The sequence below is a fragment of the Corvus cornix genome, chromosome 1 (assembly GCF_000738735.6).
Source record: "Corvus cornix cornix isolate S_Up_H32 chromosome 1, ASM73873v5, whole genome shotgun sequence".
NCBI lineage: Eukaryota > Metazoa > Chordata > Aves > Passeriformes > Corvidae > Corvus > Corvus cornix.
Window position 1 is genome coordinate 5,347,633 of NC_046332.1, and position 21,638 is coordinate 5,369,270.

General features: G+C 46.7%; 1 protein-coding gene across 6 annotated transcripts in view; it reads left to right on the forward strand.

Moving 5' to 3' along the window:
• The window catches only part of BCL9 (BCL9 transcription coactivator), a 57,886-nt gene that overhangs the window by 25,065 nt on the left and 11,183 nt on the right, over window positions 1-21,638 (forward strand). For 2 of the 6 annotated variants that reach the window (XM_039555886.1, XM_039555858.1), the window contains exons 2-4: window positions 1,525-1,705; window positions 18,094-18,176; window positions 21,180-21,486. In XM_039555886.1, coding sequence (XP_039411820.1) covers window positions 21,434-21,486 — 53 coding nt within the window. In that variant the 5' untranslated portion in view covers window positions 1,525-1,705; window positions 18,094-18,176; window positions 21,180-21,433. Of the gene's footprint in view, window positions 1-1,310; window positions 1,706-2,822; window positions 2,900-3,118; window positions 3,201-18,093; window positions 18,177-21,179; window positions 21,487-21,638 lie in introns of those variants that run through there. The other 4 variants (XM_010399484.4, XM_039555876.1, XM_039555881.1 and 1 more) reach the window with 4 other exon arrangements.

Below are 21,638 nucleotides of genomic sequence, written 5' to 3' on the forward strand. Positions count from 1 at the left end.
GGTGGTGACGGTCCCACTATCTGGGGCTCTGCTACCTGAAATCCTGGCTTACAACCTGTCTTCGCAGCTAGGATCGTTTTGGAGCCTGTTGTCAGTTCCCATGGTAAAACCCTTCAAGGACAGCCTTGGGAATTCACTGCTGTGGTGGATTCCCAAAGGTGGTGGGTGAAGTAGCAACTTAACTCTTGAGAGTGAAGCAAAGCACCTTGATCGCTTCTCTCCGGAGCCCCAAAGAGAGGAAGGAAGAGACTTAAAGCCGTTGGAGGGGAGAGGCTTGGTGTGGTTATTTGAGACCGCTGCCTGCAGAGTTGCACAGTCATTTATAACTGTTTGAAATGTGGGGGGATGGGGTCGGGGGGATGGGAGAGGAGTCGGAGGAACCACAGCATCTGCAAACTCGTAGCATTTTGTGCTTGTTTTCCCCGGTCTGACTCCTAAAGGGACAAGACAACAAAGTACTGGGTCAGAGGAGGGGGGAGAACAAAAAGGCAGTTCACTACCTCGTATTTTTTCGCTGCTGTTGCATGTGTCGGGATTGAGGCACAGGGTGGGATTTTCAGAGGTACCTTTGGAAAACGGATGCTGAGTGCCTGGCTTCCTTAGGCTCCACAGAAAAATCCCAGCCTCTACTGCCCAGGGCAAACAACTTCCTTTTAAGCAAACCACGATGGGTTCCTGGGGTAGGTGAGAGTGGGACTGGGTCTTCTGTCGGAAGCATTGTGAAGTACATTCTCTTCCTTACACCGTGCTGGGCTGCCTGGCCAGCATGGTGGGGGATGCTTGAAGGACAGGGGGAATTGTAGGTGTTGCATTAAAAAAGACCCGCATCAATGTAAAAATGGGCAAGGTTTAAACATCAGGTAAAGGAGCGTGTGGAACCGACGGCAGCAAAGGTGGTGGTTCCAGTTCCACCGACACTTCAGCCGTAGAAGGTGCTGGCCGCGATCACTGGAAAGATGCAGGTGGGGCTGGTGCCAGTGGGTGGAAAGACTTGTCAGAGACCAGAGATTTTCACCTTCGGGTCGTGTATCCTGGGAGCTTGTAGCCCCAGGGACTTGTCAGGAAAGGGTGTCAGTGGGCTGAAAGTCTGTCCAGCGGGAACCGCTTCGGGTCTCTGGTCTGCAAATCAGAAGGGACTGAAACCCCACTGTTAAGAAGTATCTCCCTGAAGGAACAGTATCTATTTGGGGTAAGAGGTGATAATTAGCTACTGTTGCAGTGCTCAGGAAACTGTAAAGAGTTCTTTAACAGTGTTTGCAAGTGGGCAGGGACAAGGGGAGGAGAAGAGAGGGACAAAAGGAGAAAAAGGGATTGAGGGCTGAGCAAAGAGAGGAGGTGGTTTTATCTGCCAAGAGCAACGCCCAGCATGAATGTTGCGCTAAAAGGGTCTTCTTCCAAAGACTTGAGTTACTTAAAAGTGGGAGTTGGACAAGATGGGAGTTGGACAAAGAATGGGTCGTTTGAGGATAAAGGGGGAGGGAGGACACTGCATTTCTGTTCACTGATGTTGTATTGGCTAAACAGGTTATTCAGGCAGCGCGGATAAGCAAAACTGATCCGCTGACTTTCTCTGTTCGGCTGCATCGATGTGCCACCGGTGGTTTGGAAACCTCTTCCTCACAGCCACGAGATCGCCCATTTTAAGAACATTTTGTGGAGGTGAAGGAGAAGGATTAGTGGATGTTGAAAGCCGTCTTTTCTCAGAGTAAGTCTCAGACTGAATAGGGCGGGGGATTGCCACAAATCTTCAAAACTCTTCACTGCCAGTTTGAAACCAAACTACATTGATGTCTAATCCCCCAAATACGGAGTATTTGTCCAGGATGGGGCCCTTGGGCATTTTTAGGAGTTGATAGGTTGTGTCTGTTTGCCATTACTGCCTGGTCCCTCCCTGTTCAGTTCCAAGCTGCTGCTTATCCCGGCGCTTTCTCCCACCCGAAGAAAGCCCTCAGGTCACTCGGCGGGAGGGCAGTCGGGGTGCTCAGCCCCCGGGGAGGAGGGACGCGCTCCTCCTCCACAAGATCTCCCCCGCTCTCATCCCGCCTTCCTCAGAAACATGTGGAAGGGACATGTGCCAGCGGCCCGAGCCACTCCACGATAGTCCAGCGGCTCCCCCGGGCCGTGCCACCGGGCAGGCGGGCGATTCCCGGTGCCCGCCTCGGGCGCGTGGAATCCCTCTCGCGGCGGGGCAGCGAGGCTGAGGCGGGGGTACTATGGCACCGGCAGCGGGGTGGGCCTGGGCAGGCCGGTGCCGAGGAGGGCGGGAAGGGCACCAGCTCGGGGCCGTGCGGCGCCATCCCACATCCCGTGTACAGCATCCCCACATCCCCCGGGGGACCGCGCGCAGCCCCTCAGGGGCCCCGCGCGCCGTTTCCGTTAAGGGGGTGCCGCCGTTGGGGGGGCGGGCCCCCCGCGCGCGCCCGCCTCGGGGGGAGCGCGAGGGCCCCTCCCCGGCCCCACCGGGGCCGCCTCCCCTGCGGTACCGGGCGGGCACCGGGAGCACGGGGAGCCTCTTCATCGCCTCCCGGGGAACCGGGGAAGTGAGGGCGACTCTCGGCGCCTGACTCCGCGGAAGGGAGTTTGAGGCGGGGGGGGAGGAGGGGGGGGACGCGGGGGAGGCGGCCCCTTTAAGAAGAGCCCGGGGCGCGCGGTCTCTTTAAAAGGGGAGGAGGGGGCGTGGCCGCCGCGGGGTGGGGGCCGGGCTATGTTAATTAAGGGGCGGGGCCGCGGGGCCGAGGGGAGCCTGTCTCTTTAAGAGCCCGGCTGGTACCACCGTGCGGCGAAGGGGGAAGGGACGCAGTCCCCTCCCTCCGGCTGAGGAGAGGAGAGGCAGGGCGGGGGGGCCGGGCGAGACCACTGCGCGGCGCGGGGATCGAGAGGCGGTCCCGCCGCCGGCCGAGTGAGTAGCGGACGGTACCATTGCCGGGGCGGGGCGCGCGCGACGGGCGGTACCATTCCTCTCTCCGCGGGTTGCGGGACGCGGCGGGAGGGGGGGTGCGGGGGGGGGGGGTAGAACTGGTGTGGGGAAAAGGCGGGGGGGGGGAAGCGGGCGGGGGGAACGGGCTCGAGGGGCTGCGCTGGGCGGTACCATGTGCGCGGGGAGCGGGGGGGGAGGCGCCGGCGGACAATGGAGCCTGTGTGTGTGTGCGGGAGGGGGACGGAGCCGCCGCGCCGCCCCCGCCGGCCCCGGGCTGAGCGCGGTGAGTGCGGGGCGGGCACCGGGCACCGGCACTCGCACCGCCCGCCCCAAGTTCTGGAGTTGGGGGGGCCCCGGGGTGCCCCGAAGGGGGCGGCGAGGGGAGCTCAGGGGTTGCAGGGGGTGCCTGGGGGCTGTGATCCGTGGAGGGATGTGTGGGGAGTAGGGGATGCTCCGGGAGCTGTGCTCCATGGAATGTGTGGGGAGCAGGGGATGCCTGGGGGATGTGCTCCATGGAGGAATGTGTTGGGAGCAGGGGATGCTCCAGGAGCTGTGCTCCATGGAGGGCTGTGTGGATAGCAGGGGATGTGCTCCACGGAGGGCTGTGTGGGGAGCCGGGGATGCTCCGGGAGCTGTGCTCCATCGAGGGATGTGTGGGGCATGGGGGATACTCTGGGAGCCGTGCTCCTTGGGATGCCTGGGGTGCTTTGGGGTGCACTGGGAGCCCTGGAGGTTGTGCTGTATGGAGCGGCACATGGAATGCTTTGCCTCGCGTTGTGGTGCACGGGATGCCCCGGGGGCTGTGATATATGGAGGAATGTATGGGATGCCATAGGGGATGTGCTGGGAGGAGGGATGTGTGGGCTGTCCTGGGTCTCAGCGTGGTGCATGGGATGCTCCAAGAGCTGTGCTTGGTGGAGGGATGTGTGGGATGCTTGGTGGTGCGGGGGATGCGCTGGGGCTCTCTGCTGTGGGAAGGCGTGTGTGGGGTACTCTGGGTTGTGCTGGGGGCACTGGGTCTGTGCTGTGTCGAGGGCTGTGGGGTGCAGCACTGTGGTGATCTGTGCTGCCCTGAGGTGTGTGGAAGTGCCTTCGGAAGTGCTGTGGAAGAGGACAGTGCTGGGTGGACTAAAGAGGTGGTTATGAGATTCCGATCTCAGTGAGGGGCTGGGACATAGGATGGGAGGAGCTGTTGGGTTGGGAGTGAAGACTGTCCTAGGAGAAAGAAGCTGGTGTGAAAGTGGGGTGGGAGCTGCATGTGTGAACTCTGGTTGAGCTGAAGTGAGGGGCTGGGGCACAGAGATCCACAGCAGGGATGCAGGGAGTGGGATACAAGGTGAAACATGAAGTGAGAGGGTGGGAGGTGGTGTATAGGATGTTAGATCACCTGGGACATGCTGTGAGGAAAGGATGGGGGGCTGTGGTGCAGGAAGTACTGAAATATGTGTGTCTGCAGGAAAAATGTGGAGAGCTGGGTGAAGAAATGAGGATGAGGTTTGCTGGGGAGAATGATACATGGAGGGAAGCATGTGAGGAGTTGCAACTTGAGTCATTGTAAGAAAGAGATATGGGAGTGGGATTGTGGTGTGGGGAAGCATTGGGAGCCGGAATATGGGGTAGGAAGTGCTTTCAGCATGAGGGAGGTGGTGCACACGGTCATGAGGGAAATCGTAGGGCTCCAGAGCTGGGAAGCAGTGTAGATAGATCAGGGGAGCAGGAATCCAGGGAAGCTAAGCCTGTAGTATCAAACTGGTAGGTGGGATAGTTGTGCAAGAGGAGTTTGTGGGATACTAAGAGTGTGGGAGGGGATCTCGTATATAGGGATTTTGGGGAAGAACAGTATCTGACAAGGCAGTTTATTTGGAAGGATTCCTACTAGGTAGAGGAGAGGCTCTGTGTGTGTATGCATGAGAAGGAGTCTGTGCTCTGGCTGACTGCAAAGGGGGATGAGAGGCTAAATCTGTAGAAACACTGCAAATTTCATGAGGTTAAGGATTGGATGATGAGAAAAAAAATGAACAGTGGAGACCCCAAATGCTTAGGGAAATGGTGGGACAAGGTGGATGCATGCAGGCAGCAAGGCTCCACTTCTAGGGTGAGAGAGAGAACCCTGTTTTTCTGTGTTGTCCAGCTTCCTGTCCCCAAGTTCTCTGTGTAGGTGATGGGTCTAAAAAGGTCTCTGAAGATGGAGGATTTGGGATGTGGAAGGTGGATGTTACTCAGGGAGAGTAGACAAAGCATGAGGAGACAGATGGGAAGAATCTGATGTGACAGTCCATTGTGGGTTGCTATTTGGGTGTAAAATATTAAGGTGGGATGATTACATGATTAGTGGTTTAATAGTAAACTACATGAGAAATAAAAAAATTGTCATGCAGCAGAGAAAGTAAGAAAGAATGAAATGAGTGTCAGCTGGGAGCTGGTTGTGGAGTGATTCAAAGGCCACCAAGGTGAAAGGGAAGATGCTTTTATTCTTCAGATGCCAAACCTAACATGGACTCTGAAGTTGGTCTGGAAATAACCATGAACCTCACTTTTGTGAGAGGAACATCAAGTCTGGTAGCCCTTACCTGTTTAAAGTAACACCTTCTCCTTGGTCTGGGCAGGGAAGAAAGGCTTGTGCCAAGTCAAGTGTGTCTCCTTAAGCCTCCCTGTTGGTGACTGGTTGCTGTGTCAAAACACAGTTGGAGGAAGCAGGGGAGACAGCTCTCTCAGTTTTTAGGGGTTCCAGTAACATTTTTATTTTCTTTGAAAGTATTTTGTCCTTGATTTCTCTATGAAAAGCCCGCACAGACATAGGATGCTCTGAAGCATCCTTAAATGTATCAAGCTTTAAAAGAATGAGGAAAAAAAAGTGATGTAGATTTTTTTCTTCTGTTTCATTGGATTATTTGATCAGTGATTGCTTGAGATATTACAGATACAAACGTTGGAAAGCTAGGCAAGGCATTATATGAAATCAAATAAAAGGGTATGGAATGAAAGAATTAACATACCTAAACAGCTTTATTCCCACTTCTTTTTGTTTACCTCTCTCCTGCTTCTTCCTATGAGGTCTGTAATGGCCAATTTCTGGCTGAAGTGGGGTGTTACAGGTGTGGAACTGAGGAAATTGAACAGGGGCACACACACAGAGTGGTTTTGTGTCCGTCCTACTGCAGAGGAGCTGTGCTTGCAGGAGTGCTCACGCCTGCATCCCATGGGACAGGGATCTGCTTTCTTACCTGAACTACGGGGGTTGTTTTCCTGAGGTTTTATAGCCATTTTGGACAAGCTGGCATGATGGTGTGGATTTTTTTCTTTTAACAGTGATCTCCAAAGAGATTATTTTTAATGAATGTGTCCTTTTTTTCTTACTCAGTGCATAAAAATGGCTCAGGGGCTCATATTCTTTCCCTGTCTCCCTTGCTGGCCTCTCCTCAAACAACAAAAGAAAGGCATCTTTCTTTTCTTGACTTGGAGTTAGCAACGATGTTAGTTTTGGGATTTTGGAATTTTCTCAGTGGGACGAGTGCGGTTTTGTTTTGGTTTTTTGTTTTATGGGGTTTTTTTAAAATCTGTTTTTTTTGGGTCGGGATTTTATTGTGGAGAAGGGTCTGGGGATCTTGGGTCTCACTGCACTTGTGTGAACTCTTAACACCTTAATTGAAGGGGTGGAGATGCTGAATCACTAACAAAGACCTCCTTTATCCAAAATGTTAATCAATCATTGACGTTAAATAAGTGTGAACAAAACCAAGCAAAAAAAAAACCCCACCCTAAACAAGTTTTTGTGTAAGTCCCCCTCCCATTCAGCTGCTCATCTTTGGTCAGGTTAACGTGATAAATTCTTTTGGGGACGTATTTTGTGTCTGTGCACTTGGTTTTTGCAATGTTTGGTAAATGTCTGTTTATGACTTCCCGGCGTAGTTTTCCCAATACAGATTATTTAGCTCCTAGATATCTAAAGATGTTCTGGGAGAAATTGTGATTTGCTCTGGTGTGGGGGAGTAGCTGGACTATGATGGTACTGTTGTGACCATCTTTTTGTAGGCTAGGGTTTTTTTTTTTCTTGTTTGTTTTGGGGAGGTATTTTGCTTTTCTCTCTTGTGATCAGTTAATTTGTTTATTGGTCAACACAATCTTCTAAGCTAGGCAGGACCTGAATTTTAATGTGAAAGAAAATAAATAGGTTTCTGTTCATACAACCAGAAACTTTGTAGATCTCTTCTGTATATTATGAATACAAAGGGTGTGGACTCTTTCTTCCCTGTGATTTTCCCCTCCTTCCCCCCATCTTGCATTTCATCTTTACAGTTCATGTGCTTGGATTGTTTTCAGTTAGGGTTAGTCCACAGCCAGAGAAACTGCATTTGTCACCAAATATCCAGATATCCAAATATAGAAACCGAGGCAACTATAAGCCACAAGGCTAAAATATTCGTATACGACAGCTTTTCTGAGCAGTTTATATGTTTGATGTGGATAAGAATGGAGTACCTTTGATCCATATTTCCCCGCTATTCAAAGAGTTGCTACTCTGCAGCACACTGACTTCCCATACCTGTTTCTACATATTTCTTTCTAGATGTTGTTTTTTCCTCTTGAATTCTTGACATGCTGTGTCAATTCCCTTGCCTTACAAACTGTGCCTATGGCTTAGGAATTTTGCTGGTCTTTTATAAATTCAATAGGAAAAATACCCAAACCCCAAAAAGCAACAACTTTATCCTGTGAAGCAATTACACTCAAGTGAGTATTCAAACTAATTCCTATCTTAAATGTGAGCTGTGCTACCTTGCAGGGCTTCATCTCTTCTGCTTTGTAGAAGTTTGTCAGAATTTCTTCACAGCAATGCAGGCAGCCTTCATAAAATCCTTCTAACTAGTTTGCATGGCCTTGGACTTCACAGAAATCTCTGTGCCTCACTGAGGTCTGTGGTCTGTTTACATAGATATGAAGTCCTTTAACCCAGCAAGTTTTGCCGTGGGCTTGGATTTCCTGCTTACAAGCTCTGCTGGAGTCCCTCTAGTCTTCCTGCTGGCAAAATAAAGGTGTTAACTCAGGTTTTCAGAGCAATTTGTGAATGGAAGGAGATTTCATTGCTGAATTTTTGTTCAAGCACTGCTCTGCCTATTGAATTTAAAAGAGCTTTCCCCTATGTACCCTTACTTGTCTGTTAGGGGCTTTTTTTACTGCTTTAAAAGTTTGTTTTGGAGCTTGACCTCCTTTGTAGTAGGGACTATACAAGTCCAGAGGAACAGGAACTTTATTCGTAATTAGGAAGTCCAGATAATCTTGAAGAACTTGAACAAAAAACAATCGATCTGTTGGGAAATTTCTGAAGGGTTGCCTTTAAGATCATGCAGGCTCACAAACGCTGGTTAGCAACAATAGGTGACATTTTAATGTGCTGAATCCAAGTGAGCTGTTCCAGTGTTGACTTTTGATTTATATTTTTGAAGAAGCAGGGGTGTCCTTTGTCACTGCACCCTTACCTGCGGGCCAAGCTGCCCTCTGTTCCTATTCCTGTGAGCACTTCCTTCAGTGCTAGAGCTGGGTTTTGAGGAGTCCTTGGTGCTCATCTGTTTTGACTCTGCACCACCCCGCTGTGTGTGCTGGTGCTGCTGTTGGAGCAGCTGGATGCTGGAATGGATCAGGGAGCTGATCTGGATTAGAAATAGCCTGGCAAAGAAATGATGATACTTAGCCTGCATCAGTTTGCCAAATTGGTTCACTGTTTGGCCACGGGCACATCAGACAGTGTGGTGCAGGGGTGGGAGTAAATATTGGTAGCAGCAGTTCTTTGAGCTGGCATTGCTGCCAAAAGGAATGCTCATCTAACTATACCCCAAAGAGTCTGCTAAACTTGCTAAATGTTTTTTACACCTGTTTGTTACAGCTTCCCTTGCCTGAGAACAGTTCCTCCAGCTTACCTTGTTCTTTTTGCCAAAAATCATCTCTGAACATATATGCAAGGTATCAAAAGAGAAGCCCTCTTTAAGAAGCTTTAAGCAGGGCCAACAGAAGAGTGTGGTGGTTTAGCTATGGAAGAGTTTCTGCTGCTTCAAGACTTTCTGATGATACAGAACATGTACTGTAAATTGACGATAGACTATTTAGTATGGTTGCAATTAAGCAGTGAAACTCATGCTGTGAGAATCTTGCTGAGGAGCAAGAATTCAACAAGAGTTAAAAAGCATCAGATGTCTTTAAGAATATGAAGAATATTCAATTATCGTAATCAGTGACAGTAGAAATTTTGGAAGAGGTATTAAGCCTGTGGTCTAAACCTTCTTTTTTATTCTGCTCGAGCAGTTGTGCCTCTATATTGGGAAAGGGAGGGATGGAATAGCCTGTTGTGCCTGGGTTGGCTGCAGGGTTCTCACACTCCTCTCTGGAAACTTGATTGAGAACCCCAATGTATGAGATGTGCCATAGGCTTCTAGTTGGATCCTGGTGAACCATCCTGAAATCTGGTCTGAGTTCCTAAACTATGGCTACTGTGAAGTGAACTGCTGCTTCACAACTTTTTACATTTTCTTTATTCCTACTTCTGTGGGTTGTTCTTACCTACTCTTTTGCAGAGTTGAATCTGAGCGCTCTGATTTTGATCTACTTTGACAACACTAATTGAATTTATTTTAAATACTGTTATGAAATTGCAGTTAACTATATCTGAAGAATGAATGTTATCTCTTTAGAGAGATCCCTTTTTTTCAGACAGACCTAAAAGCAGAAGTGAGATTTTCCTTGTTTGGCCTCCAAGAAGATGCTTGTGAATAGGGAAGGGAGATGGACAGTGGAACTGTAAGGTGGTTGGCCTGTTTGTTTTTTAAAGCAGAGGCAGAATCAATGAAATCCTTTTGAAGGAAGGAAAAAGGAAAGTGCCTTTTACCACTGACATGATTTCTTTCAACAAAGAAAGATGGAGCTCTGAGATTTCACTGAAAATTGGGTGCTGTAGTCTTGAAAACAATGCTGGTTTTAAGTGCTCCTTAGTGGTACAGTCGATGGCATAAAGAGTGGATGATATACACAATAATTTAGCTGCATATGGAATTGAGGGAGAGCTTGCTGTTTTCTGTATTGAGTTCAGAGCAGTTGTTGTTCAGGCACAGATAGCCACACAGCTGCCTGTTCAACTCCTAGCATTAGCAATTGCTCTGAGCTGGGTGTCTTGTTTTCATAGCTGTTTGGCCTCTTAAGAAAGCAGTGCCACTGTGTTTTTCCTTCTTTGCTTTCTGGAGGGGCTCTGTCTGCATAGTAGCAGAGCAAGAGAGCTTTAAATTACTGACCCACCTTGTCACTGGATGGTCTCCGTGTGCCTGTGGTTGTCCTCTCTGCCTTCTGAACGAAGGGTGTTTTACCTTATCAGAGGGGTGGCTGGGGCCCAAGGGCTCTTTTAAAACTGGGGTTGCTTGGATTTGGTGGCAAACTTCAGAACAGAGCTTGGCTCTTAACGTGCCTGTGATTTATCTACTCGACCGCGTTACTTACGCTTTACAAATTGCTTTAAGTCTGTGAGTCTGCCTGTGTATGTTGTGTCAAGCTATCTTTGCCACCTTTGCAGTGTGTACAGAGTTGTGAAGACCTGAACAAAAATTCTGGTTTAGTGGTTCACTGATAAAAACACTGGGTAAGATCAAGCAGTGCAGACCATTTTTCATGTTGCTCAGAGCTCTGCTTTCTGCATTTTGCTAAACTGACTTCTTCAGGTGTCTTGATATCACTGTTCCACTGCCTGTGAAATGGCAGTGTTTCATCTATGTACCAATCTGGATTTGTTTGAGGATTGATTAGAAATGTATTTGCAGTGTAATACGAAACCAAGCTGTAGCCTGTTGAGGTGAGCAGCCACAGCCTCCACAGAGAGAGCTGGTACAATGGACAGTTGAGGCAGTCCTATGTATGGAGAAACTCTTTTCAGGACTTCTGCTAGTGGAATGGAAGTTTTTCTTCCACATTTTATATGTATGCATGAGAAAGGAGTAAAGAACCTCAGGTCAAAATGATTTGACAGCTTGTTAGCAAGAAAATTCTTTATTCTACCTCTTCAAAATAATAATTTTATATATATATGCATATTTACAAAAAAAAAATTTAACCTTCTTGTGGTTGGTGGATAGAAGGCTGAAACTTTCAGGCAAATAGCCACGATCCAGCAGAAATGCTTCTGAATGCTTTAGTGAAAGCCAGCTTTGATTTGACAGTTATGAGGCTTTGAAAATAGTGCTGTGTTTATACAGCACAGTAAATACTTTGAAGTGCGTTAGGCTGTGCTGTACATGCGTGGCTAACTACAGGAATATTAAATGCCTACATCTTGTGTTGAGTGAGGGAGGATCCTGCAGCAATTGGAATTGCATGCTCCTCGTACTTTTATAAGATCGTGTCAAAGCAGTAGATTTGATAATAGACCTGATTATACAATTGCTTAATTTCTTGTCAAAATAACACTTTTACATGCAGTGTTCTGAGATCTTTGAGGTGACCTCATGTTATTTATCAAATGTCAGTTTTTCATCCTAGCAGCTTTGATATAATCATGTAGCATCGTGGAGTACTGTGTACACGCAGTTTTTGCTCGCTGGAGTTCTTTGAAGTGCCTTACTCCTTAGAAGAGTCATTGCTGTGTGGAAGAGCCTACATTTAATGACTGGGAAGCCAGTATGGAATCACTGCACTGTGTCACCAAGGGTCATGCTGCATCTCACGTGCCTAATGTGGTTCTAAAAGCAAAGAAATGAGAGGTTCAGTGCACCAGGAACAAGCACGCCCTGGCACACGTTTCACCCAGCAGTAAGCTGCAGGGGATGTAGTAACTCTTCAGCTCTGCTCCCGTGGGAATGGCAGCTTTCTGGTGTTGAGCTCCCCAGGTGCTTGAGAACAGCAGGAGGGCTTGTGTAAAAGAGCAAAGCAGAGGGATGGCTGGTGGTGACAGTCCTGAATGAAAACTGGTCTGGCAGACACTGCTGGAAGGTAGTGATGCTCAGGGGAGCCTTGGAAAAGTGCTCATTTGGGATGAGAGAGACCAGGGAGCTGTAAAGGTGAAGGTTAACGTGAAGGAAGGTATGGCTCGCCCCCAGCAATTCCGACTGGCATCCTGTGTCGCGTCCCCTTGCAGCAGAGTGGGGAATTACTGCTTGCTGTAGCGCTGGGTTTTCCTCAGAGGAGCTCTGTCCTGTATTGACCCATCCCAGGCCCACTTAGCTTATGAAAACTGACAAGATTGCAGCCCAAGGAGTTACGCCTGAGGATTGCTTCTTATCTTTCATTCTGGAAGCCTGTTGAAGGGATGCTGAAAGGGAAGGAAAAAGCACTTGGGTTTTTTTTTCTGTGCTGAACTGATAGGTGACTTGTTTCTCCCAAGCCTTTTCTTTAAGCAGTGTGGTGTTAATATTTGAAAACAAACTGCTGTCTCCTTGGTCCTGTCTCCCCATCCAGTATTTCAGCATATTTTCCCCCAGCCCCTTTCAACAGATCAGTTTCTAGGGAATGGGCTGCTGGCAAGCTCGATACAGGTGTCTTTTACCTGTGGGTGTTCATGCTGATGTCCTTACTTAAGTTTTTGAAAAAGTAAACCCAGAGAAGTAAGGGGAAAGAGATTGCCTGTGGCTTTTCCTAACTCCTGAAAAGTAAATGAAGTTTTGACAGAAGCCAAAGCTATGAAAGCAGCCCATGGAAAACTATCATTACCCACTAGACTCCTGTGTGCAATGCTGACTGCTGAGGCTATTAACTGCTAACATGATATGGAAAGCTGCAAAAGCCTGTCATGTATTAGAGAAATACTGTTAAAATGCTTCTTGAAAAATCCCTTATTGCTTGAGCATTTGATCTTTATTGGTGTTAACAATAGCTGGAACTCCATGGCAGCCGGGCTGCTGCTCAGGTAAGTGACGCTCCACGTAAGGTGCTCCAAACTCCACTTGTAAAGTACATAGACTGCTCCCAGCACTGCTAACAGAGGTGGAGCTGAAGTGATGTTGGCAGCTGCACTGGAGTGCGCCAGGGCTGAGCTGAGGTCAGTGCGATGTCGTGACGGTGCGCGACGGTGTCCCCAACGTCCCGGCAGCGGCCTGGCTGACCTGCACCTGCCAATACCACTACTGCTGGTGAAGCTGAAGTGGCAGGAACACTGAGGGGAAGCATTCATAATGTTCCTGTACAGAAGCAGATAGTTGCAGCTTAGGCTTTGAGGGGTTTTTAGAAGAATTTTTCTTTTGGCTTTTTCCCCAGACTGATTTCTGGAACTGTGTCAGAATCTGCCAAGAGCTTGTTCCAGTCCCAAGTGAACCAAGTAGTTCAAGTGTTTTTTACATAATAGCAGATGGGAAATTGAAAAGCTCTCCGTGTTTGTCTGTGTATACCTTGAATTTGATCACCTGTGTCCATAAGTGTCTGTCTCCTCCATTACTTTGGGGAAGGAGTTGTACAGAGTCAGAAGCTGTCTAGGACAGCCATTCATCCCCACTGGATTAATAATTCACTGAAGTGTTGTTAGATACATTGAAAATGAAGTTTAACGGGTGTATAGTTTTCTGTTTGACAAGAAGTGTTAGTGTTATTCACAACTCCTAAAAGTTGTGCCTGTGAGAGTAGCGGGCAGCGTGTCTGTTACAAAAGACTCTTTTAGAATGATTTTTTAAAGTACCTAAAAAGACTGATTGCTTATACGGCCTTTATATCATGGCTACTGTTGGTTATCCATGTGCTTGTCAGAAGGAAGAGAATAGTTGCTAGAGATACCATTTTCTCAGAAAAGGGGATAGTGACATGAGAAACTCATAAAACACTTAATTCTCTGAGCCTTTGGGTTTGTTTTGTGCTTTGTCAGTGATTGTCTTCACCGCACACTTTAAGTATGTAGAGCAAAAGGTTGGATTTTCTGTGGCCTTTGTTGTTTTGAATGGACTTCAGGAGAGATTTGTTTTTGGGGAAAGGTCCGCATGTGTGGTGATAGGGGTTGGGAGGAAGTACGGGAGGAAGGATGTCTGTACTGTCTTATTTGAGAGATGGATGGGCAGGCACAGGTAGGCTCAACAGAGCTGTGTTGTGTGACCACAGGTACTGCATTTGCATGGGTGTGATTAAATATATTCTTATAGTTTCTGGGAGGCTTATCCTGTGGCCCTAAATTCTTACATTAAATGAAGCAACTCAAAGGAACTTCCCTCCATGTAATGGCATAGAATCTTGCATGCCCTTTCCATGTCTATGTCTGTAGGTCTTCAAGGTGCTAATTTTAAGTGAGTCTGTCTTTGCTTAGCCCCTTTCTCTGTGCTTCAGGGCTGGAGGTAGTTGTGGGCAATAACCTACTCATTTAGAGTTTAACAGTGAGGTGCTTACACACCACGTGTACAGGAGAAGGTATTTTCCCTGTGGAGGTTGCAATGCTGCTTGGTGGAGATTGTGTAGCCCCCACATTCATGCCACCTAAACCTATTTTGCTATGAGTTCTCAATTATTCTGTTTATTGAGAGTAATTTCTGGCATTAAACTCTGAACAGAGAGGTAATGCTGTGCAGACTTTGGAGTAGCAGTGATTTCTCTGATGTGGGTAAGATGGAAACCTTTGGGAGACTGTGAGGACTTTGTGTATAATTTTTTATTGTCAAGACATAAACACAGGAAAGTCCATACTGTTTCAGGACAAGTTAGGACCCTCTAGAAACTGATGACTGGCTGTGACTTGCTATCTAATCAGCTTAGATGAACAAGTTATTTCTGCCTACCCTTAGGTATCCAAGTTACCTATCCGAAGGTACCTGAGGTATTTTCTGCCTTTGTTTAAGAAAAAGGGCAGAGGTACCTGGCAGAAGATGGGCACAAATATATTTCAACAAGCACAAGTCTATCCATGCCTTTGCCATCAGTCAGTGCTGCCTCCGTTGTGCCAGTGCCAGTGAACACACGGACATCTGGTGGGATGAAACAGGAAAGTTGTCTCCTGAATATTATTCGTATCTTATCTAAAGTTAGTTTTCAGCTGTGTCACAAGTGCTGGAAGGGATAGAGTTGGATATGTTTAGGCTGGTTGAAGTTGCTTTCCTGGGTCCAGCACAGAGCAGGTGTGCAGAAGATAAGGTTGCATTTTTGACAGACCTACTTGAATGCTGATGGGTTTGATCCCAGTTGTGTTACAAGCATGTGCTTTATCCATTCCTGGGAAAGGATGAGGAGGACAGCCTTTGCTAGGAGGTAGAGGCAGATTTTAAAAGTGTATTTAATAGCCCTTGGTAGGGAGCCCTATCTAGAAATTTGGACTGGTTCAAGGGATTGAAGTGTCTTGTGTCCCTATATCCTCGAGTGTTGTAGGGAGATGTATGGGGTGTAGAATACTCATGTCATTTTATCTATTTGCTTTTACATATCTTAAGGAAGTCTGGCAGCTCAATAAAAGCATTGAATAATACTTCCTGTGTCCTCCTTGTTTCCCAGTCACTCTCCTTATCAATGAGGTGTGTAATCAAGTACTTTATTAAACAGCAGCTTATTAAAAAGTAACGTGCAGCTCAGCTGCAAGTGTGTGAAATAATCAAATGCTCAACAAAACTGGTAAGTGCAGCACGTGATGAAAACCAGTGGTAGCTCTTGGGTGTAGTGTAGTCACCTTTTGCCAGTGCAGCTGTTCTTCCTCTCATGTGGTTGAATGAGGGTCAGAGAAATTGGAGGTGCCCTTCCCAGTAAAATTGTGCTGAAGGAGCGCGTTGGCTGATTCATTGCCTTGCCCCACCTCTCAGGTCACACAGGGAATCCACTGGTGGATGCACTTGCAGAAGTTTGCTTCCTGGTGGCTGTCAGGATCAGCAGTTGCTCAAATACCTCCCGCTGTTCTTGGTTCCTCCTAAAGCTTCTGTTCTTTCCTGAGCAGTCTCTTCTCCATTCTCTCTTCTTCCTTACCCACTCCACTGTCACAGATACAATTCGGGGTGCAGGCTCAGCTTGCATTCAAAGTCATCATTTGTTTTCTGCAGCAGCAGGTCTCCAGCCTTTTTTCTTTTTCTATGCTGATTTTGAGCTCTCACCACCCTCAGTCCAGCACAGACTGACAGTCTCAGAAAGGCCACGGGGAAAATAGCAGTGTGCTCTTTCTTGTACGCAGAGAAAGGTTTCTTGCCTTTAATGCTTCATGTCACAGTCAGGCCACAAGTCTGGTACTTTTATCTACTTGGTATGCCTTTATTTCATCTCTCCACATTCTCCTTCTCAAAGAGGGAGAAAAGACTAAACTGAATCAGTGATAACTGCAGCTATTGCTGCTGGAATAGCCATAATGCTGTACACCTCCAAGTAATTGACCACTTGTCACCATCAAGCTTCTTCAGCTTAATGCCACAAAGTAGGAATTAGCTAGTTTGAATTTTTTTTAACCTTCTATTTGCAGTACAGTAATACAGTGGCTGGTTTGTAGAAGTACAGATATACTTAAATACTTCAAACACTTAACTGAAAGGTAAACTATGATGTGCCTTTGCATCTTGTTAGTTACTCTGTGGTAGCTGCTTGTGTGCATGCTCTCAGCCTTTTGCTCTTAAATTCACTGTGAAACAAACTGTCTTGTGCTGACAGGGCTAAGACCATGCAGGTGAGCAGCAGAGATGGGACACTAGGGAATGGAGTTACAGTGCAGTAACTGGGTAGCCTAAAAGATGGATGGTGCTCTTCTTGCAGTCCTGAGCTATGGTCTGCAAGGCTGCCCTTTTCTGCCAAGCTAGGATTGAATGTTGCAAGGAATAGAGCTCTGACCAATGTTTGTGATAGGTTCTCTCCATCCTGATGTGTGCTGGTATTCACATGCTTTCCTCTTGAAGGGAAAAGGTGATTTCTGTCCCTGCTTTTGTAGAGGTGTGTCAGTATTGGCACTGGCATGGCTTAGCCTGTATTGTTTCATTGGGTGGGGTGGGGGAAAGGGGAGAGGAGATATAACTGGGTAATTGGATTCAGGGATGATTATGCTGCTGTGGTGAGTTTTACTGGATGAAGCAGCTTGTTGCGATAGGTGTTTGTTTCAGCTTCTGTCTGCAGGTGTGACCTGGCTAGATAAGGATGGTCTATCACGTTGATGATTTCATTGTTTGATTTGGCTGGACTGGGTGGAGAATGTAGCTGCATTGTTTGGGACTAGCTTTGTAGTTTGGTTTTGTGAAGTGGATTGCATGGCAGCACATTGCTACATTATTAAGGTGAAGCTGCAGTAGATAATAGTTGGAGAATGTTGGAGGGAAGAGAATATGCGCAGGCTTTCACAATGTGTAACTAATTGAGCCTCCAGCTCCTGTGTTTCTATTGGGAGATCTGGTCAGCAGAATGCATTGGGATTACACAGAAAAACTTTGGTAGTGATTTCAGTTTGCAGTTGTACTTTAGCTGCAAGGCTGTCCATGCTGTGTAAATAGCTGAGAGTGCTCTGAGAGACCACGCTGGCCCTGACAGTGTGAGTGTTGTCTGGATTCATACTGTTCTTGCAGCCACTACAGTTTTCACAGCGGGTGAGGGAGAAGCTGGCAGGTCACTGCTCATTTTTATTAACCTCAAATTTACCAGTAAGCCATTCCTCAGAGCCTGTGTTTCCTTATATTGCTGAACTTTCAGGCACTTAAACTTGCTTTGGATTCCCTTCTTCCTGTAGGGTATGCAACGATGTGAAGTAGGAGCTGCCAGAGCAGTAGACAGTGCTTCCTCCTTCTAAAACCTGCCTGGTTTTCCCCTAGATGTGATTGCCTGGCTTTACCTGATACTTCATGTTTCTGTTTATACATTGTCTGGCTGTGGAGGAGGTTGGGTATATGAAGCACAAGGGTTTGGCAGGTGTTGCTGGGCACATTGTGTGGGGAAGGTGAGCCTTTGAAGAGAGATGGGTGCAGAGAAGGGAAGGTGACATGTCCGAGCTTCATGCCAGCTTCTCTAAGCACAGATGAGCTCATAGGTATCCAGTTGGCTAAACGTGGGAGTGATAAAGCAGATCTGCCCTATTTTCCCTCCATGGGCAGCATGGATATTCAGAGTCTTCCATTCTGATGGTGGCTTCTTGGGTGCTGATAAATCTTTCCAGGCTGAGCAGAAGCTTCCCTTGTTGGTGGTTCAGAGCAAGTTTTGATTTCTCTGCTTCTGTGTTTGAATGCATGGAAGAAAGAGGTGTACAGCTTGGCTGTGAGTTCTTGTTGGTGAAACTTTTCATCTCCTTTTTCTAGGTGACTGTTTTTTGTGAGACAAGTGGTTTGCAACTCATGGCCTCCACGATGAATACTGCAGTGTCGTGACACCAGGGGTCTTGGTAAGCTACTTGCTAGAAAAGCAAGGACCTATCATATCTCCACCAACGCAAATCCATCTCTTTTGTCTCTGCAGTTGAAGTTTGAATTAATTTTAAACCATTGAAATTGTAGGCTTGCAACCAAGTGGGGTGGGGCTACATTTTCACCTGTTCTCACCTCCTCTTTTTAGCTTGCAGTGGTAGTGATGTGGTTACATGATCAACCAGATCAGGGGGCAAATCCAGCTGAATAGAAATTTCTGTTGTTTTCCTTGGGTTAGTTCCCATTCAGATCTTTCCCTGATGTGAGGAGAGGTGGTGAGAATGAGTAGCCAGCTGAACCACCCCTTTTCTCTGCAACCTTTGCCTGGCATACCTTAAACCTATCCTGAAAATACAGCCTTGGATGTAGCTTTCCAAAATGTCTTGAGAAGTGGTTTGACCATTCACCGTCACTACCTAAAATTAGATCCTACCTCTAATTTTAAAGCAATGATACAGGCTTTGCTATGGCAGGCAGAGTCCAGCTGCAAAACTACATTTCTCTAGAGCTTTTCCATTATTGAACCCTAGATTCCCAGGCATACATATGTTAGAAGTGCATTGAGAAAAATCATGAGACATTCGATTTCACATTATAAAAGATGGTACATTCCCCGTGTGCAGAAATAAGAAGCTGAGGAAGTTGAGTTGCTGTTGTTCCTCCAATGAATATATTGATGTATCCTTTATAGCTCTCTCTGGTAAGAATAAATTTAAACTGAAATTGGAAAACACAGTTCCCTTGCAGAGTGCATCAGTTCTAATATATGGAAGATGTGTGTATATAGAATAATAAAAAAGAAGGGTTAAAAAATTGGAGGGTTCCCCTCCCACCCCTGGGTGAAGTACTTGAAAGTTTGGTGATGTCAGGAATACTATGTAGCCAGTGTGATTGTGATTCTTCTCTTCATGTTTTCTCATTGCACTGTGCAAGACTGGGACTCTGAGACAATTCTCATCTTGTAATAGAAGGTAACATAATGCATAAATATTCAAGTGGAAAAGTGGAGGATGAAACAACGAGAATACTTAAGTTCATCATGCAGGCATCTACGTCCTGCTGTAAGCATCAAGCTCTGCTCACTTTTACGCTGTTACTCCTTTTTTCATTCTTTTTTTTTAAACCTGGAATTCACTGTATATTCAGTCACACCTTCACCTTAAGTGAGGATGCTGAAATTTCCTGGAGTTCCGCTGACTTTTACAGATGTATCAATCTCTTGGAAAGCAGAGTTGGGTGCTGTTGATAGTGTTACAGTTTTGTTGAACAAAACAGACATAGGAGCCAAATTTTCATGTAAAGATGATACAATTTAGGTATGTGTGAAGAGGTTCTCTCTCCTCTTTAATGTATATGTATAGGACCAGCTCTAATTGCAACATGATAGGAGTAACAATAGTGATAGGGTAACTCCAACATTGTTCCCAAAATCAGTGGGATAACCAGCTAATAGCCCCAGAGAGGCATGTGGGTCCTCTGGAGTGTGTGGATCAGACTAGAGTTCATCTGATTATGCCTGATAAGAAGCCTTTAAAATGAGACATTTGTTGCAGAAACATTCCCCACATTAATAGGTTTGCACAGCACAGTGGAGGTGAGAATAGGGAGTAGGATGACTTCTCTGGCTCATGAAGGAGGTGTGTGGTAGAGAGGAGAATTTTTGGAGGTGATGCAGAACTTCACACAACTACTGCAGTGTGGATCACTATCATGTTAAAGTAGAGCAGTGCAAAGTCACTAAAATGTGTAACAGCACAACCTCACAACTGTACAAATTTGGGGAACTGGAAAACCATGGTGCTCAATACTACGAGCTGCTGATAGCTCTCCTTGGCCAGAGGTGGTCAGAGCGCCCATGTCTTTTAATCCTCTGGTGTCATCAGCACATAAGCCAATTTTTTGTTTTGAAATGCAGTTTGAACAGTAGTTTCTTCATAAAATTCAAGACACTCCCATCCTAGTAAGATTTGTTTCATTTGGTATACATAGGAAGAAACGACTTCTTTGGTGCTGAGAAGGAATATTGGGAATATTTACATTTGAATAATATTTAACTAGCAATGCCTAATACATTAACAATAAATCTTGGTTAGATTCTAAATTAAGTAGATTTGCATCTGAGTAGGTGAGATGAACAGGAGAGATTTTGTTGAAACATAAACAAGACAGACATTTGTTCCAAAATAATTTAGCCCAAAGCAGGTAAACAGTAATGTTCAATAGTTTCCGCCTCCAGAAACAGCTTTATGTGCCTTATTGCCTGCGTCATGCATATTGTTTCTTAGAAAGAAGCTGAAAAAGCTGCTGCTTTTTTTGTGCCCTTTTTTTTTAAAGCCTCAATAATCTGTGGAGTGTTGCTGAGCAAATTTAGATGGGTACTACTCCAGTGCTTTTTTGGCCTTTCTAATAGATACGATGAGTGACTAACCCCTGGTGTTTTCAGAGTAATCACACATAGCTGGTAGCTTACAGGTGGTCAGGAAGGCATTTTATTTTATTTTTCTCCCTTTGTGTAACCCTTAGCACACATCATTGAACATATGTCTAGGTATATTGGACCAAAGAGACAAAAGATTTAGGCAGAGTTTATGTTCTTAAGAAATATCAGATTACGGCCATTCACAGGGGAATTCTGGATAGCTAAGTCATGGTGGGGATTTGTAATTTTGGTTTCCTGCTCACTTGCTGTGAGGTGTCTTTAAGCTGAGCACGGATTTGGAATCAAAGTGTTCAGATACAAGGTGCTTCCCTCTTTTATTGACTCCAGAATTATTTGCTTTGGACAAAGGAAAGATGGCCTCACTTCCTGTAAACTGAACCAGGGCTGCCTCTGGTCTGAAATACACATCTGTCTGAAAGCTCTTCTCCTGTGTCTTCTTGGGGATGGGGGAAGAATTGCCATGCATTGCTTCACACCAGACACATCTGCTTGGGAAGTTCCTCACTGGTTTTCTGTTCTCTCCTCGGGGGGTGGTTTGCAGTGTGCCCTGGAGATGCGAGACTTCCCCTGGGCAGCAGGAGGCACGCGTCTAGAGAATGCTGGAGCTGCAGGAGGGAAGTGCCCAGTGCAAAAGCAGCGAGGAGCAAAGAGAAAAAAGGCAAGCAGGCAGCCAGCACTGAGAGAAGCGGGTGGCAGAAAGTGCTTCAACGCTGCCTCTGGCGGCACGCTCCCCAGAGGAACTTGACAAGAGCCCATCTGCGTGTGTGTGAGACTGTGAGCTCAGGATTTCTGTCAATGCATTCCAGTAACCCCAAAGTGAGGAACTCCCCGTCAGGCAACACACAGAGGTAAGGAGAAGAGTCTGCAGTCAGCTGCTCTGGTTGGTGCATGTTGCCATCCCTGCTCTGCTGCTGGATTAGCCCAAGGACTGGGGCTGTGTGGCTTCCTGGTCCCTCTGTGCTCCCATCGGACCCACTAAGTGCCTGAGCAGTGGCTGCAC